The sequence below is a fragment of the Dermacentor variabilis genome, chromosome 3 (genome assembly GCF_050947875.1).
Source record: "Dermacentor variabilis isolate Ectoservices chromosome 3, ASM5094787v1, whole genome shotgun sequence".
Lineage (NCBI taxonomy): Eukaryota > Metazoa > Arthropoda > Arachnida > Ixodida > Ixodidae > Dermacentor > Dermacentor variabilis.
The window spans coordinates 139,571,427-139,589,360 of record NC_134570.1 but is presented as its reverse complement, the minus strand read 5'-3'; the positions used below and the strand labels follow the sequence as shown (position 1 = coordinate 139,589,360).

The 17,934-nt window shown below is 43.4% G+C and overlaps 1 protein-coding gene across 2 annotated transcripts; it reads left to right on the top strand.

Moving 5' to 3' along the window:
- Positions 1-14: 14 nt before the first annotated feature.
- On the top strand, positions 15-17,211 carry LOC142576322 (uncharacterized). 2 transcript variants are annotated; one of them, XM_075686403.1, is made up of 4 exons: positions 15-697; positions 1,161-1,297; positions 3,274-3,381; positions 10,851-17,211. In XM_075686403.1, the coding sequence occupies exons 1-4, from the start codon at positions 511-513 to the stop codon at positions 12,489-12,491; spliced, it is 2,073 nt and encodes a 690-aa protein (XP_075542518.1). In that variant the 5' UTR covers positions 15-510; the 3' UTR covers positions 12,492-17,211. The 2 variants fall into 2 exon arrangements, with proteins under 2 accessions (XP_075542518.1, XP_075542519.1); XM_075686404.1 differs by lacking the exon at positions 10,851-17,211 and adding an exon at positions 9,916-10,003.
- Positions 17,212-17,934: the final 723 nt, after the last annotated feature.

Sequence of the window (17,934 nt, the reverse complement as noted above, 5' to 3'; positions counted from 1 at the left end):
ATTGTTGACGCCAATAGCCACCGTACCGTAACGGAAATATCTCATGAAAGTGTTGCATAGCCTTTTAGAGATTGCAAAGAGCACATCATGCCGTAACCCATAGATTTTCATATAATTATTGTGGGAAACTCTATGCCGTACCGAGAGAGGTTTAAACAAACCTTCTTGGCCGCAACTTGCTTCCAGCGCATCTCCGAGCCACCGGCAGTCATGCTGGCGAACGCTGGCGAAGATCGAGCGAACTTCAAAAAGGCAGATTGACGGCAAACATCAAACTGCAATCATTCATTTTCGTTGTTTTCTTATCAGTCCGTCATCTGCGCGCACTTGCGGCACTGTCATCAACAACAAGGATTCGCAGGGCTTTGTTAATTTGTTACGCAAACAAACGCATAGAGTCATAGGGAGCAGTGAATTTTGTGTTCGTGAAAGTGTGAGCTCACTTTCGGTACCGTCGGCACTGCTAGCGTCGCCTTCGCAAGCCCAGCGTACTCAACACCGCGCCTCACTATGACGGACAGCGACGACCCGGCGGACGCCGAAGCAGACGTGCTCAAGAGGCACCTATGTGGATTACGGAAGCAGGGCAGCGTATGGACGGGCTACACGGAGTCCTCGGAGGCATTCACAGACTTTCTGCGTGACCTCGCCGAAATAAACATCACCTTTCGGACCGAGCACTCTGCCAAGCAAAGCGGTAATGTCACAGTGCACCTACAACCAAGCTAGTCACTCTAGTCAGTCGAGCCTTGAATCGGCGTGCTGCTAACCGGCTTAAGGGAGAATGTCTGACAATGTGGCCGGCGTAATTAACAAGCAAGTCTGATCAACGCAGTATTCGCTGCAGTTCCTTGAATCTAGCAGCTACTCCGTATAACTACTACCTTGCTCTGCAGCCGAGCTCGAGCGCTCTAGGCGAAAGTGTGGACGACCGTACAGGGAAGGCTCGTGCAATACGTCTCTCTTTCATTCGCCTACGGAAATCGAATATAGTGCTTTCACCTTTCGTTTTGTCGCTACCATGCCAATACATCTTTAAATCACATATGAAGAAAAAAAGTTTATCATCTATTACACGAGGATTTCACTCTATCATGCCCGTGGCACCTCGACAGAATGAACTTTCATTCTTCTAACGGTACCTATTCCCACTTACGTAGGGAGACTGCTTCTGTCCAGTCGACGTGGAGACATTGTTGTGAATGACAACATTCCGTTCACGGTTTTGCGGAACTCAAAAAGAGGCTGCATCTTCGGCTGGGACTTGAAGAAATTGCAGGGCCTAGGAAGTAGCCAGGTAAGTCAAATCACAATATCTCTGCAATAACAAAAGATGTGCATATCCTGTAAGATGATTAGCATTCTTTGCATACTTCGGGCACTTTGAGTCTAGCTTCTTACACCGATCCAGTGACTCAAATTGTCTGCTAGCTTGTGCCACTAAATTTGTGCTACTGGTCATGATGCAGTTGGTCATTCCATTGTTGTCATTCCAGCATTGTTATCTGACTCATCATGCTGTCGTCATCACATTGTCATCATAGCCTCATCAACGACCGCACCAAGAGCGATGGAACGAAGAACGCTAGGCATAACGTTAAGAAAAGAGAGCGCTTTGATTCAGAGAGCAAACAGGTATAGACGATATTGTAATTTACATAAAGAAAAAAATGGAGCTGGGCAGGCCATGTAATGTGCCGGTTAGATAACCGTTGGACCATTAGGGTTACAGAATGGATGCCAAGAGAAGGGAAATGCAGTCGAGGACGCAGAAGATTAGGTGGAGCAATGAAATTGAGAAATTCGCAGGCGCTAGTTGGAATTGGGTGGCGCAGGACAGGGGTAATTGAAGATCGCAGGGAGAGGCTTTCATCCTGCAATGGACATAGAACAGGCTCATGATGATGATGATGGTGGTGATGAGTAAAAAGAACGATTGGATAAATTCATTACGTCAAGCCACCAACTTGTGACACTAAGTTCAGCACTATCGCGCCCTGCAACTTCTGCAACACTAGGCAGAACTTTACCTCTGAATCTACGTTGGACAGACTTTCTCGCACCTGCGGGTGGCACTGTGCTGATTCAGTCATGCTGTGTTACACCTTTCTTGCTTCTTATGGTGCTCTAACTTTAAAGAAAATCACTGAATTTTCCAGGGGAGCAGTGGGCCTTAGTAGAGGCCCAGCAGTGGCCAAACTGGGCATCTGTGCCTGCTGTGTCACCTATTTTATCGCGCCGGCAGCCAGCGTCCAAGCGTAGACAAACTCGACCCCACTCCGCAATGCTGGCACACCTAGGGACAAACCCTTACAACAAGTGCTAAGAGACTTCCTCCAAAGTGCCTAGGCAGTCATATACTCAAGGGGCAAAAGCCCCCAGACTTTCTCTCTCGTGCCCACTCTTACCCACGCCTGCGCACAAATGGCTGGCAATCCCTCAAATGAACGCCTCATCGGTATGGGTGCGGCACCGAAATGATGTTGATGTTGATTTGGTTTCACACCCAAACACACAGAGTGCTTGGAGACCATTCCGATCTCTGAGGCTTGTTGTTCTGTCGGGCCGCCCGATGGAGATGACGCACCACCGTGTTTGCGCAACGAAAAGTGGAAACACTACGTGTTAACCGACACGTATGAAATAACCTGGTACCGTTTATGCGGATGCAAAACACATGTTCAATGGCCGCTGAGTTGGGGATTTGACTTTCCTACTTTTAAAACAAAACTACTGTTTAAGTGGGTACGATTTAACAAGGTTTTACTGTATTATGACGACAGCGAAGATTGGTCCATATATAATTGCTATCGCAATAAAGTTCCCCTGAAATGCATTCTTAGTTTTGCTGAGGTGGAAAGGAAGCAACTTGCTCGCTGCTTGTCACAGTTGCATGCAAATGGGAGAATAAGCACTCATTCCAAAGAGAAACAGTTATGCATTTAATCATATACACGAACACCATATATTCTTGTAGCAGTTATATAGTAAGCATCTCTAAGTTCTCAACAATGCGACACAGTTCTCACGCCTTTATGAAGCAAACTTTGGTACAAATCATTGACAATGATTATCAAACTTTGCGATGGCTTTCTGGAATTCTGCTGGATTACCCATGGCAGTTAATTTTTCCACCGCAAAATGCCATGGTAATGCAACAGAATTCCAGAAAGGTATCGACTTAAATAATATACTATGACTTCTACTGGAGCATCCTTTCTTTTCCTTTGTTTAGGGTGCTGTCACATTATTTATCTCATTATGCCTGTGCAGGTGACAGAAGCAGAGCAGTTGGCAGAAACTTCACCGCAGAAGAAAAAGAAGCTAGGCTGTACTGCCGTGATGCGTGTGAGGCAGGTGGAGATGTACCCAGAATACAGGGTAAGCAAACTTTGGCAGTGCTCTTGATAACAAGACTGAGGAGCCCAGTAAGATTCTTGCTCACCCTTTGGGCCAAAGAGTTTTCTACAAAATGACAAATTCTTACAGAAATAGTTCTGCGTAATCTTCATGCCGGTGACTTCAGACGTTCTTGTGGCATTGTTTATCATGTTTGTCTTGTAAAGTTCCAAGTAATCATCATTTCTTATACGCGTAAAGGCAATAAGTCTTTGTACGCAAGCATAATCATTGTGAATCCTAGCTTTTATAATGCAATAGTCTGTTCAGAATGATACATTTTGCAAACTCGCAAAAGCACCATGCTTGTGCACTATGGCCAGAGTTTCCCTGGTGCTTTTTTGTAGGAAACTATGTTTTGGGCCATCCTTTGCACGGAAGTTCAACGCTCGCCAAAAAGTGACGTGTGATAACATAACATTGCCTATTTTGGAGGAAAGCTCTGTGTGGTGGCCCATGAATTTTTGATGGTGTTTAATGGGTATTGGTATCTAATATTGTACTTATATTTTAACTAAAATTATTTAGCTTAAAGAAAGAACAAAGCCGCACATAAAATAAAGACAGATTCAAGACACTTTGTGAATTCACAGACTATGCTTCTGAATACAGTGTCGAACCAAAAGCATTCTTGTTGCAGTTTTCGTTCTCTTTCAGCAAAAATGCTTCATTTTAATTTCAACTCTTGAGGAAGAAAGTGGTACCTCAAACTAGTTTTAGACGATGGATGTTCATTTATAACATTAGAACAACTGCTGGAAAACAGCATGATTTTATAGAAATATAGAAACAGATGAAATTTTATAGAAATGTAAACTCATCAATACTCCTGAGGACATAAAAAGGCTGAAACTTAAGGCACGCGTGCTGTTCTTCATGGCTCAAGGATGTTACAAGAAAATCCCATTCGAGAAACCTACATCAGGAGTAATACATCAGAAGCATTGTGCGACTTATATTGCACACACTTCCATTTACATATCCGTGTGCTCAAAAGCAACTGCCTACCTAGAAAGTGCTTCATGTCAGCGAATGTGTACACCTAGCTTACCTGCCAACTCTATGAAATTTATTGTGAAGTTTCTACTATTGCATGCGTGCTCTTCCAATTTTTTCAAAAAATACTGTTTGCTAAAAAGTTGTGAAGGTGCTGAAAGATGAGACTGCGCAAAATTGCAGGAAATGTACTTAGAGAAGTTGTGATGGTACCTTCACTGCCCTCTTGCGGCAGCGTAAGATACCATGTGGTAGAAGGGCACTTGCTTTGAACAAGTTTATTCAGACAAGTTCCTGAAGCAGGCCGAATTGGCAACAGCAAGGTTGCTTAAAAAGTCAGTGTAATCTAAAAATGATGTGTTGCTTGTCCGTCTTTGCTGTTTCATTTGCTGCTGCTTGCGTGTTCCATCGACAGAAGTAAGTCATCGTGAGTAGTGTTCTATACCCACAAAAGGCATGTCCTCATGGAAAACATTAAAAAAAGATGTGTACTAGACACTTCCACTTGTCGTGCCTGTAAATTTTTACTAATTTTCATGTTTACACGTTGGCAGGTATGATAAAGCTGTTCAACCACCGAAGAAATATTTGGTGGTCACCAATTTCAAATGATCACCAATGTGTTATTAACAAGTCTGCCTTCTGATGTGCCATGCGGAAAGCCACAATAGCGGTTCTACCACTTCTAGAATGACCACAAGCTTGTTTGCATATACAAATGAGGTAGCATTGTTCAACCATATGTGCAGGCAATGCTTGGATGAAAAGCTCCAAAAAAGGTGGCCAACCCAAAGCAAAAGCCTTCTTTTTTTTAGCCTCCACAAAGACCCAATGTGTAATTTTTGATATGTTGAATTTGATGCCTAAAAACTTATATAAGTGCTGGAAACCCTATGCAGAGCCCATACTAGCATTTTTGATATGTCAGAGGGAGTCTTCCGTTGTAGATAGTTCAGTAAATCAATTACTGATTATTTGATTACCATACAAATCAATTTTTTATCAGTTTTTTGTTCACTGTTTTCTTTGTACTGTTGTACTGGCCATGGTCAGAAATAAACATGACCATGTTGTTTTAATTTTCTTTCATGTAAAGTGGTGTTTGAGCTTTGTGGGGTTAAAACGATTACCGTGAAATCTTGAGTGAAGGCCCAGCCCCAAAAGATGACCCACCCCTGTTTTTGGCACAATGTTGTAGTTTTTCAGGAAGACCGATGGATAACCCACCCCTGACAATACCATTCCTGGCATTCATAATGCTCAAAAAAATGAGCGGCCAGATTTCTTCGAAAGTGTTTGCCCTCGGCATTCCAGGTGTAATTTTTTAAAATTGCAATGCCATTTGTAGAAACCCTGTAATTTTGTAATTTAGAAACTGAGAAAATATTTAGCTTGCTCACAATTACGATTCTTGTTTTCTTGCGGTATTCTCGCTCTTTCTTTTTCTTGTTTTCATTGCGCTCTTGCGGGTACTCTGCTAGCGGCGCACAAGTTAGGCCCAGCAGCATACTTGGCCCTATAATGTCACTTCTGTGCTCAAGCGCTCACGTTTGTATCTTATCGGCTCTAAGGCTTCGTATACTATGGACCAGAAGATGGAGAGCTTCATGAGCAGCTTGCTTCGGCGGTCCCCCCTTCTGCTACCCTGCCAACCACGTCGAACACCGTGCATGAGGAGGTTACTGATCTTTTGTTTGAAAGTGACAGTGACTGTTCATTCGTTGGTTTTGACGACGAATGAATTCAGTCCTAATAAACGCATGTTCATTCCTTGGCTGCTATACATTTTTCAACCTTTTTTTACTGCACACTGAAACTTATCCCACCTCATATTTTCACTCGATTTTCTTTCGGGATTTTATGGTAGCTTTCTTTGGCTCTTTCGGCCCTTTCTGTATTAGGTCGGTGGTACAACGGTGGTTGGACTTGGGGGATGGAAGGCGAGAAAATGCGCCATGGGAAAGTGTGTGTACTCTGAGGCAACCAAGTTGTGAAGAGGGGCAGGGAGAGGTGAGTGGAGGGGGGGAGACTGATGTGCGTGAACTCTCAAGTAATCAAGTGGGGGGGGAGGCACATTGTAGCTCATTAGCTTGCTGGCTTGTTCATCGCAAGAAGGTGAGGGAAAGGGTGTGCGCTTTCAGTCAAGTGCGCAGTAAGAAGGAACTAAAGAGGAGAGGGGAAGCTGTCGCTTATTCGTCACATGTCTCACTCGCTGATCAGTGGTGGCCATCCCATCTTGGATAATGCGGCGGATGAGTATCGGTAGACAACCTCACTTCAAGTTTCTGCCAGCGCCTGTCTTTCCCCTACCAGAGCAAGGCGTACTCACGTGGGTGAGGTGACCTTGTGAGCTCACCCGCGTGAGTTCGCAAGGTGAACTTTGCTTTGCTAGCTGCACCCTGGTTGCATTGCATGTGGCTGCTTTTAATGAGAAACCATTATTCGGCTTATTACATGAAAATCCATTGGTGTAACTGAAAGATGGTACCAAAAATGGCCAACACCGCAAAGAGCCAAAAACATATAAAATGCTCAGAGCACATTTGTCAGGGAAGTTCCTGTAAAGAAAAGTAAATCGGTGCCTTTGAAAAGAAAATTTGGTAAATTTAGGTCTGGGTGGGAATCGAACCTGGAACTCCTGAGTGCGAGATGAGCTCTTCCCTGACGCCATGGTGCCTCCAGGGTTCTTGCTGACTAGAGGTGTGCCTAGTGTGTGCCTTGTTGGACATGTGATGGCACAGTCAATGGGGAGGAGGTGGTGCCACGTCACGAGTGTATAAAAATCAGCAGTGTGTTACACTCCTGTAACACGTGAACCTGAAAGCCTGCTGCACACGTGGTAAGGCATTAAGTTATCCAATTGGAGGGGTCAGACTTCTTGCAAGACATAACGAGCCACAGTGTGAAGTAAACGTATTGCTCTGTAGGTCGATTTCCTCGGTGACATGTGAGCAGCTAATGCACTATCTAAAGATTCTTTCGTTCTTTCTTTCCATATTTTCCCTTTCTTTATTTCTTTCTTTCTTTCTTTATTCTTTATTTATTTCCCGCATTCTTCTTTTTTCATGTCTTCATTCATATTCAGTCATTGCATCTTTGATTGCTTAGGGTGTATAAGCCATTCCAGATTATTTTTTTTTTTTCGGGTGTGAGCCATTGCTGATGATGATATTTTTTGTACCACTCATCAACTTTTTTTAAACCACTCGATATTTTTTTGAACTGCTTGACTAGACGCCACCCTTTTTTCGGTAGAAGCCATCGGAACAAACCACTTAAGGCTTTCACCTTAAAATAAAAAGCATGAATGTTCAATTGAACACTGCTCAGCGGTCCCTCGAGTTATGAACTCCTCGTGGGCAAGCGTGCATGTTGAGATGCTTGGCGTGTTTTGATTTGGCCTTACCGAGGCCCAGTTTGAATGTTGGCATGAGCTTGCGCAGACAAGGAACGCGCGGAAGATGACATTTCTCCAAAGCTACTGTAATGCTTTTGCATTTCCACACGTAAGCAGTCTTAAGTGCATCTGCAAAATTTTTTTTATTCAAGTGAAAAGGTAAACATTGGTTGAAAAAGCAATGTCTCCTGAGCCAGCCTTTCTGCAATGGGCCTTTTCTGTGTCCAGGCCACAACTGCCACAGATGCTTGATGAAAACATGCAGCCGTGAAATGGCTAAGTGGCTGTGTAGAGTATGGTGATCAAGTGTTCAAAAACGGGAGTGTAGTGTTTAGTTGCATTGGGGACGGAGAATGGGAGGGGGTGCAGCTCATTCTTCTAGTCGTAGATAATACAAAATAGATGGAAAGCTTCACATGTAAGCAGGCAGTGTCAATCCCAGGGGCCTGATTTTTTGTGAAAACAGGCAGGAGCGATATACTGTTTTGACAGTAAGCAAATGTACAATAAAAAAAATTTGAAAAAAAAAGGGTTAACAGATGTTGAGTTGTATGAATAGACCTGTATTACATGTGTACACATTGCTTTCATTTCAAGTTTGCTCTGCTTAATCTGCGCTGGGTAGCGCATGGCCATGGGTTCGATTCCCTGGCACGGCAGCCGCATCCAAATATAGATTTGATGCAAAGATTCTCGTGTACGTGCCTTGTGTGTGCACTTAAAAACCCTAGGTGGTCAAAATAAATCCAGAGGCCTCCACTACAGTGTCCTTCGTAGTCCACTTCGCAGTGTCTGGACATTAAAGCCCACAATTTACTATAACTGAAGAATTTTTACACTGCCATGCACTGAAAGAACAGGACAGCATTACGTATATTTATCACATGCAGGACAGCAGAGAGAAATACTGTGAATGATCTGTTCATGTTGTGTTGAGACATTCATATTGTAAAAACGAACACGGTATACAGAGTGACAATAATTAAATCAAAGCCTTCCGGCATTGAAAGTGCGGAGTGTGAATTCAACAGAATGTGCATAAGATCAATAAAATTCCACAGTCGCTGCAGGCTCCTGAGAGTGGACACAACCTCCTGCCAACTCAAATAATTTTATTTTGAAGTGTTAAATTACCATAAGTGCTTATGCTTAACTTCAATTATGCCACAGTCGCAGTTCATTACCTGAAGAAAAAAAATAGAAATGATGCAGACATGCATTTTCTTTGTACAAGCACTTTTTTTTTTCATCACTTGCTTTACACTGCAGACTTAACAGTACAGGGCTAGCTGTGCTTTCGTAGCACCTGAAAGGCAAAGATAAATGTTTCAGTTTGATCCACATTGGCGGGCGTACATGTCCTTCGACAGGAAGCATTTGTGGCAAGCCATCACTGCAGAGTTTATGCGTGCAGTTTGGCATGTACAGTAAATCACGCTGCCATAGTGCAGCGGAATGGAGATACTCGCTGCACTCCCGGTTGTTTTAGAATTTTAGCTGTAGATGGCATCCGCCAATGACACTGCAGCGCTCCTCAGTGCTATGGATGTCATAGCTAATTCTCACCCACAAAAAATGCACCGCAGACACAAGCGAGCGTTCTATTGAACACTGACAGTGTTAATGCCAACACACCAAGCAAACAAAGAAGTTGACATGTTCGCTCTCCATGGCTTCCACGAAAGAACTCTGGGAAGGCGAGGGAAGGCGCCGAGAAAAAGGGCGCTTGCTCTTGGAAAATCAAGTTGCGGGGATGGGTAGCAAGGGGCGAGTGCCACTTGCTCGTTCATTTGTTAGTTCATTTGAGCTATTCGCTTAGAAAATCATTGTTGATGGTTTTTGCATAGTCTTTTTTAGGTTTCAGTCTGTAGTGAAAAAAATTGTTTTTGTTGTGGTTTGGTTCCAGTCTGCACAAAAATAATGCTTTAGGCCTAGTTTTAGTTTACTATCCTGCTCGTGTAGCGCAAGTGTCACGCCGTACTTATTTTCTAGAGTATATGTTGCTGATATTTTTTTTTTTTGCTTGAATGATAAATGAATGCTTTACTGCTAGTGGCATTTGCATATGAGCTCTTTAGGCAGATATCTTGACTCCTTGTTTGGGGATTGGTTTGTTGTTTCAGACAGTGTTACCCAGGCAGTCAGTGCTGACAACCCTTCCAAGTTAGCACCACGGAACTAAGCAGGTGCACGATTCGTTCATGAGTTCCCAAATGTGAGAGGAATGCACTAGGCCTCCTTTTGCACCCTTCACAGTCCTTCCAGGACCACCAGCTGTTGCGCACACACATGTGGATGTCCTACACAGGCTTTCAAATATAATAGGAATTTCACAATTGTGGATGCTTGGGCTTCCGCTAATACCATGACCATAAAAACACAGACACAGAGATGAACTCCACAGCACAGAGCACAATGGTCTCTGTTGTTTTGTTGCTCTTGGTTTTGGCTGTCAATTTTACTTCTAGTGGACACACTTCATGCACATTACAAAAGAACATAAGCTGAGTTTCGATTCTCTGCATGCACATTGTCGCTTATCGTAATTTGGGTGGAATCACTTGCATTCTGTACAGTGGACTCTTTTTAAATGGAACCTCAAGGGACCAGGGAAATTGGTTCCCTTTATCAGGAGTTCCATTTACTGAGAGACATATCAGAGAGCATTGCACGAACACAAAACCAACCAACCATGAGGATGGTGTTTCCATTTAAGCAGCAGTTCTGTTTAAGGAATTTCCGTTTATCGAGATTCCACTGTACTTAGTTTTGTCCACCTTGTTCTAGCCTGCCCAGCATAGGAAAATTCTTGAGTGCCCAGCTGGAGTGAATGCCAGTTTGTGTGGAACATATGCAGCAGCTTGAACTCCATTATGTTCAACATTTTAACTATACCCGCTGCTTGTGTTGTGACATCGTGATGACAGGTTAGCACCTGTTGTCACTCTGCTTATGAATTGGGGCTACTTAAGAGAGGATTCTATGAGCTATGTTGTGAGCATTTGTATGTTTCTCATGTGCTTAAGTGCAGTCTTACTCTTTTCTTTTTTCTCTTCAGATAAACCTTCCAAAGGACCGACCACAGCATGAGCATAACGCTGCTTCAAAACAGCAGATCGCTCGCTTGAAACTTGCACTCCAAGAAGAGGGCAGCATTGAAACTGTGCTCCGTTGGAAACGATTTTACATCTCTATGACGGACATCAAAAGTCATTGCAATCATGATATATCTCGGTGTGTACGACCTACACAACCTGTTCAACCGAAACTAGCTACAAAAATAGTTCAGCTTGTTCGTCAAGGCGTGACAGCAGTGAAAGCAATGGAGAGTCATCTAAAGTGTTATGTTAAAGATGTCTTATTTTCAAACAAGGAAAGTCCCCCTCTTTCATCAAGAGATTATTACCCAAGCGAGAGGGACATACGAAAACATATTCAGCAGGCACTTCGGGAATGCAGGTTTAATTGCACTGATCAAAACAATCTAGCAAAATATACGGAAGAGCTTCATGTGAAGATACCAACAACAAACTGTTTTTTCCGTTCCTGTAAGATGAGGCATGAAGAGGACAACCAGCTGCTTGAAGTGCAGCATGATCAAACTGACTGGGACATTCTAGAGTCTGTAGCACAGGATTGCCAAAGTACGCTACTGTTTTGCATCCAAACTGACTTTATGAGTGAACTATTGCTAAAATACAGCAGCAATGTTGGGTACCTTGTTGCAACCTACAAGACGACGGAATGTGCACTTCCACTATTCTTCATTATGGTAAAGACCACCAGCTGGTACGCTGTGGTAGGTGCTTTCGTTGTCCAGTTTGAAACGGCCGAGTGCATTGGAGAAGCGCTAAGTATTTGGAGAGCTTGGAACCCGGATTTTAACCCCAAGTTTTGGATGGTGGACTTGAGCCAGGCCGAGATCACAGCTCTTTCCAATGCTTTTCCCTGCGGGCGCGCCATCATCTCAGATTCTCACAGAGAAGAGGCCTGGCGTAGGTTTTTCTCGACCGAGCAAAATGATGTTGCTGATGTTCCTGCTGTCAAAGCAATGCTAAGTCGAATAGTGGACAGCCAAAATGAGCAGGAGTTTAAGATGGCACTTACGGGTTTGGAGGAGTCGCCTCACTGGTTACAAAACCCGAAGCTGCAAAGGTACATCACTCACTGGCTCTCAATGAAAGAACTGTGGGTTAAAATGTACCGACTTGACCTTCCTTATGAGCCCAACAACGGGGCAGACGTGAAGGCTTACTTGGAAAGAAGCTGTGGCCACCCTAGCCTCTCGGAGCTTGTCAGAGCCTTGGTTGAGGTGTGTTTCCCTGAGATGGAAGCCCAGTTCCTTAAGGCCAGTCTGAGCTCGTCTAGCTGCCCGCTTAACAAGATGTTCGAGTCCCCTGCAGTCTTTAAGAAAGAGCCGAACTTTGTTTCTCTCTCTATGCCAGTGTCCACGTCCTCAGAGCAATTTAGAGGATCGCCAACAAAAAGTGATGCAGAATATATTACTCCAGACCTACAACAGCCTCCTCAGCACAGCCAGCACCATCTAACATCCCAGATCAGAACCCAAAGTAAAAAGATTGCTTCTAGACTGCACTACATCCATGATGATGCCGTATTGCAAGAGGTGCTTACAATGTTGACTGTGGCCAAAACACTCATTTGTGAAAACTTGGCCAACAACGATGTGGACATTTGAGGCTCATCCACAAACAGGCACATTGTAATAAAGAGGCAGCACACCGTTCAGCTAATGCTGGCAGTTTCGTAGGCATACTAAAGAAGTAAAGTTCAAATGATTAGGAAAACTTTCCAAATGAGAATGTAGAGGAAATTCAGTTAATCGGTAGACTCTGTGATGTCGATGCTAGGCTGAAGAAAATGGATGCTTTCCAAGGTGAGCTTGTCAAACAGGTTGTAAAAAACTACAAATTAGCTAAATATGGAGCATGATGCACGGAAGGTAATGGAAAAAAACTCGGTCAGACGAGGAAAAGCTGAACAGGGCTGCCATCATGAACAAAAATGGTCGTGACAAGGGAACATACTCCTGATGTGAAAGGGGAGGGAGCATCAACAATGCATGTGGAATGCACAATAAGTGGAGATGGGGAGCGGGAAAGAGCTGCACCTACCGTGATGTGGCCACAAAGAAAAAGCAGAAACGCAGGGGTCAGGGCCCCTTGTCAAGTTCAAATCACAAAGAAAAGGATTACGGAGGGAAGCAGGGAGAGGCCTCGGTAGTAGAAGAGAGTGAAAGGGTGATTATCGCCGGTCACACAAACCTGGCTAGGTCCTCGGGCACAATTGGGGAGAAGGTGAAAGGTGACAAAAGAGTAGTGGTAGGGACATTTCCAGGACAGACATTGGGCATTGTCACGGAGTGAGCAAAAGCAAAGCTCACAGAAAATGTCCATGGATGCAACCTTGTATTAGTAGCAGGGGGCTAAATGACATCCTAAACAGAAAAGGGACAGGACTTGCCCAGCGCTTGGTGAAGGGGGTAGACGACCTGTGCGAGTTGCCCCTCAGGTGCAGATCATGGTGTGCACAGTGCCGGAGGTGCCTTTATGTGACAGTAATGTACAAATAGCCGTAGTGGCTGCTAATGAGGCTATAATAGACAATGAGCCGAGAGAAAGGTTTCGAGGTTGTAGAAGTACACAGGGAAGTGAGAAGCTGTGATGATTTCCATTGAGACTGGATACACTTCAATCACAGGCTCGGACGAGAAGTGGGCTGGTAACTTGCTGGTCGCGCAGTTGCTTTTTTGGCTGGCCCATGGGCGATCAGGAGGCCAGTGTAGGTAGCAATGAAGAAGGGCCCCTAGGGGAACCTCTAAATAGCATAGCCATCAATAACAGAAAAAGGAGGAAAGGGAGAAAGAGAGCTCGCCATGCAATAGGCTACATAAACATGCAGGACGGCAGAAGAAAGGAAAAGTGGGCAGAGATTCAGGAGCAGTTAAATATAGAATAGGAGTTTATGCGTTTACAGAAATGCACCTTAGAGACTTGGAAGAACTGCCAGTGATTGAGAATTATGTTTGGGAAGAGTGCAACAACTAAATCGGAAAGAAAGTGAGTGGGAATCTGAATGTTCATCCATCAGGGAGCCAAATGGAAAAGAGTAAATTCAAAATGTCAAGTGCATCTTTGGTTATGACGTACAATGAGTGGAAGGAAAGCTTGGCTGGGCGTAACATGTTTGTGGGCCAGAAATAATTGCTGAGTGAAGAATCAAGAGTTAGTGAAATGTCAAAGTGCTGATATTAAGAGTTTTGGGAATGCTGCCGAAATTATCCTATTAAGTTACATGAATGCCCACATGCAGGATCTAGATGGCTATACCAACAACAACAGCAAGTCAATGCTAGACCTTTATGAGCAACATGACCTCATTATCATGAATACAGGGCCTAAGTGTGACGGGCAGACCACGTGGGAACTGAGAAACCGGCAATTGACCATTGATTACTGTCTTATGACAGAAGGCATTCATAAGTTGAGAGAAATGGTAATTGACAAGGAAGAGTATAGCAGCATAGGGAGTGACCATAAACGCATCATCTTGAAAATGGGGTACGTAGTTGAGAAAGAGAGCAAGGAGCACAACATGGCCAGTCCAAATTTGAACGCTCAGCAAATATAGTAGTCACGAGAGTCGAGGAAGAATTTGGCAAATGGCTAAGCAAAGAGTGGGAATATAGTGAGCTTCTGAGTGTAGTAACGACAGAAATACGGAAAGAGGAGCAACATTCTCATTGGAAAGGAAAAAATTAATCAAAAAGTTGGTAGAACAGGGAGATATGAGAAGCGATCGCCGAACGACAGAACGCATCTCAAGAGCACAGGCAGGCAAAGAAGGCGCAGTTGCCGCCGGATGAAGGAACCAGTAAATGGGAAATATACCGGAAAAAAAAATCTGTGGTACAAATACTGGTTCAAGCAAAGATAAAGGGTGAAAGTGAATGTTGGTTGTCAGAAATACATGAGAAAAAGAAGGCCGCACCTAGAATATTTTGGAACTACATAAACTTATAGGGAGGAAGTCTGGAATGATACAACATATCCTAGATGAAGATGGAAACAAACTGGAAGGGGATGTGGCAATAAATTACATGTAAAAAATAACAGGGGAATCTTTCCAAGGCAATGACGAGGTTGTACTTGAAGAAAGAAAGCGTGAAATTGAACCAGATGGAAAAGGAGCTCGTGCTGACAAATTTCAACTGGAAGAAAGCGGGAGAGAAAATTCTGAAGTGCACAGCCTGAATTCTGAATTCTCAAGGCTTGATGAAGTTCCTGTTAGGCTGATTAATTAAGTCCAAAAAGTAAGAAAGCTGTGCTGAAAGCAGTAGGGAAAAAAGAAGCTTAGAAGATAGGTGACTACCAGATAGTTGGTGGCAAAGTATAATGCATTTAATTTATAAAGGTAAGGGAGAGAAAGATAGAATTCGCTCGTATAGACTGTTGACCACTACATCAGTAATATACAGGTTAGCAATGCAGGCAATACAGCTGCAAGCATGGGCAGAGAATAATGGCATTTTGAGAGAACTTCAGAATGGCTTCAGGATAGGTAGGCATCTGGATGATAACTTATTTGACCTAACTCAATGTATTGAAATATCCAGAGTAGAAAGAAGACTGTTATATGTGGCCTTCTTAGACATTACAGGAGCTGTGACAACATAGACCACATTCATAACACCCCTGCACTGGGGTATTTGAGGTATAATAAATAAATAAATAAAAAAAACATTTTGTAGGATATTCTGGAAGGGGAAGGCTTGGGCAACGATTGTATATAGCTTTTGAGAGAAGATGACAAATGAAGCTGTGCAAGCTGGACAAGCTTTGAAGTGAGAGAAGCTTGCAGTAAAATTGATTATGAAGAGTGACTGAAGAATATGGAAGAAAGTGAATGGGCTGGGATAGTGTCCAGGTATCGTGTACAGGAAAAACATTGATTCACAGTGGAGGAAAGGAACTAGGAAGCTTATTAGCAAGTATGCGACATGTATGGTGAGCAACATGACAACAAAGAACGTCAAGTGGAAAGTAGGAGAGCCCGAAATAATCTCGTGGGTGGCAGCAATGGAAAAGAAACCTACTATGAGAAACTACTTAAGAGGAAAAGATGAAATCAGGAAAGAAACAGTTTCTGATAAATCAAAGGGGAGCTCATTACTTTTTGAAACAAGATCAGGATCCTTTGGAACACACATTTATAAAGCAAATAGCAGGAAGAAGAAGCATGCGGTTGCTGCGGTAAAGCTAGGGAAACAATGGAGCATGTTTTATTAGAATGTGAAGAGAACTGCCCCCCTTGAAGCCCTTAGGTTTAGCAAGAGCAGGGGGAAAGTAAACATGTCCGCAATAGAGATTAGCAAGTGGCAATTAGAATATTGGTGGAAGAAAAGTAGGGAAATGACAAACAATGGAGGCATGCAAAAACAAAGTTCACAATATGGGTTCAGAAAGTTTGGCTATGGAAATTCATCGTAGGTTTTCATTTTTTTCTTTCTTTTTAAGCATATGTAGGACATAAGCAATAAAATAAGAGCTTGGTGGTGCAACCCACTGCCATGTTCCAAAGGGGATGCTCATAGCGTCCATCCATCCATCCATCCAGGTGGCTCCTAAGCATAACCATATTGTGATCCAGAAACAGTTGGCAGAAGAGCTAGGGAATGTTGTCCATCCAGAAGTGCCAACAGGGGAGAAGCCTTGCCAGGATGGGGGCTTTGTTCAGTTCCTGGTGCAGCTTCTTGACTTGGTGTGCCAGGCATTTGGCCTAGAGGCACAGTGGCCCCATGCTGAGTTAGTGAGCCTGCCACTCACACAGGAGCTAGCTGACAGTCAAGCATGTCTCAAGTACCATCCGTGGTGGAGCTTGAGGAAAAGTTACGAGTGAGAAATTGTTGAAGAGGTGACCATGGTGAGGGTGGGGCTTGTCCAGATTGTGGCAGAGCGGCTGCATCTCCTAGCCAGCAGCTCGAACACCACCCAGGATGTCCTTGCGAAGCTACCTGGCCTCATGGTGTTTATGGTAAGGTGCAAGTGTGTGACCTGCCTTTGCTGCAGCAAAGCTGTGCTTCTGTGCAGGAATGAAAGGAGAGGGCGAGTACAAGAGTGGATTGCTGCTAAGAGACCAAATGTAATTGGCGTGCATGTTGTCACACCGTGTCAGTGACGATATGGTGCGTGTCTGCAGCTGTTACATTGATGGGCAAATATCCCTGCTGTTAGCTTGTGTGCCGTCGCATCTGTTATACTGCCCAGCATGCAAAAACTGCTCATAAAATCCCATACACTGTCATCATGTGAAAACTGACCCCTGTTGTATATAGTACTTTAATATGTGTTCAGCATCATCAATCATAGTGGAAGAATTAAATTTCGCAATTTGAGTGGGCTGGCCTACCTGTCGGTTTACTCTATCTCAGAAGGCGTAACTTTATCTATGAACTTGACATATTTTGCCACATTGCTTCATTCTTACGCTTAATGTGTTTTGATGACATTTTTTTCTGTTCACTTTGTGCTTGTAGCACACAGCATTCAGCACTAGTCTTTTAAAGCACTATGCCAGCCGATTCCAGATTACTATATAAGTTGATGTCAAATTGCTCTCTAAATTATAGCACACAAGCACCAAGTTCAGTGGTGCAGAGTTATTAATGATTGCAACATTTCTTCATTTTGTTACTTGACACGGAGCACGAGCTTTGACAGTATACTCAAAAAAGAGGAGCCCAACACACATTACAACACGAAGTTCAGGCTGCATGCTATGGCACATTTCTTCTTGTTAAAAGCATCCCGCACAAAAAGAAGCTAGGAAGCCATGGCTATCTAGTGAGGTAATTAGAGGATCAAGGGTGAAAAAAAAAACTATTTTACAATATTCTTGAAAAGTAGCAACAAGAAAATTTAAGACACAAAGAAGTTTGAAATACATTAGTCAGATCTGCATAAATCAAAAATTAAATATTTGACAATGATATATGCAGATGTAGCAAACGGGCAATAAAGAAATCTGGAAAATGTAAGTATTCATCGAACGTGCATCATTGACTGAAATGAGCTCAAATGGTATTGTACATACAGAGGTGAAGCAATCATTAAAGTACTTAA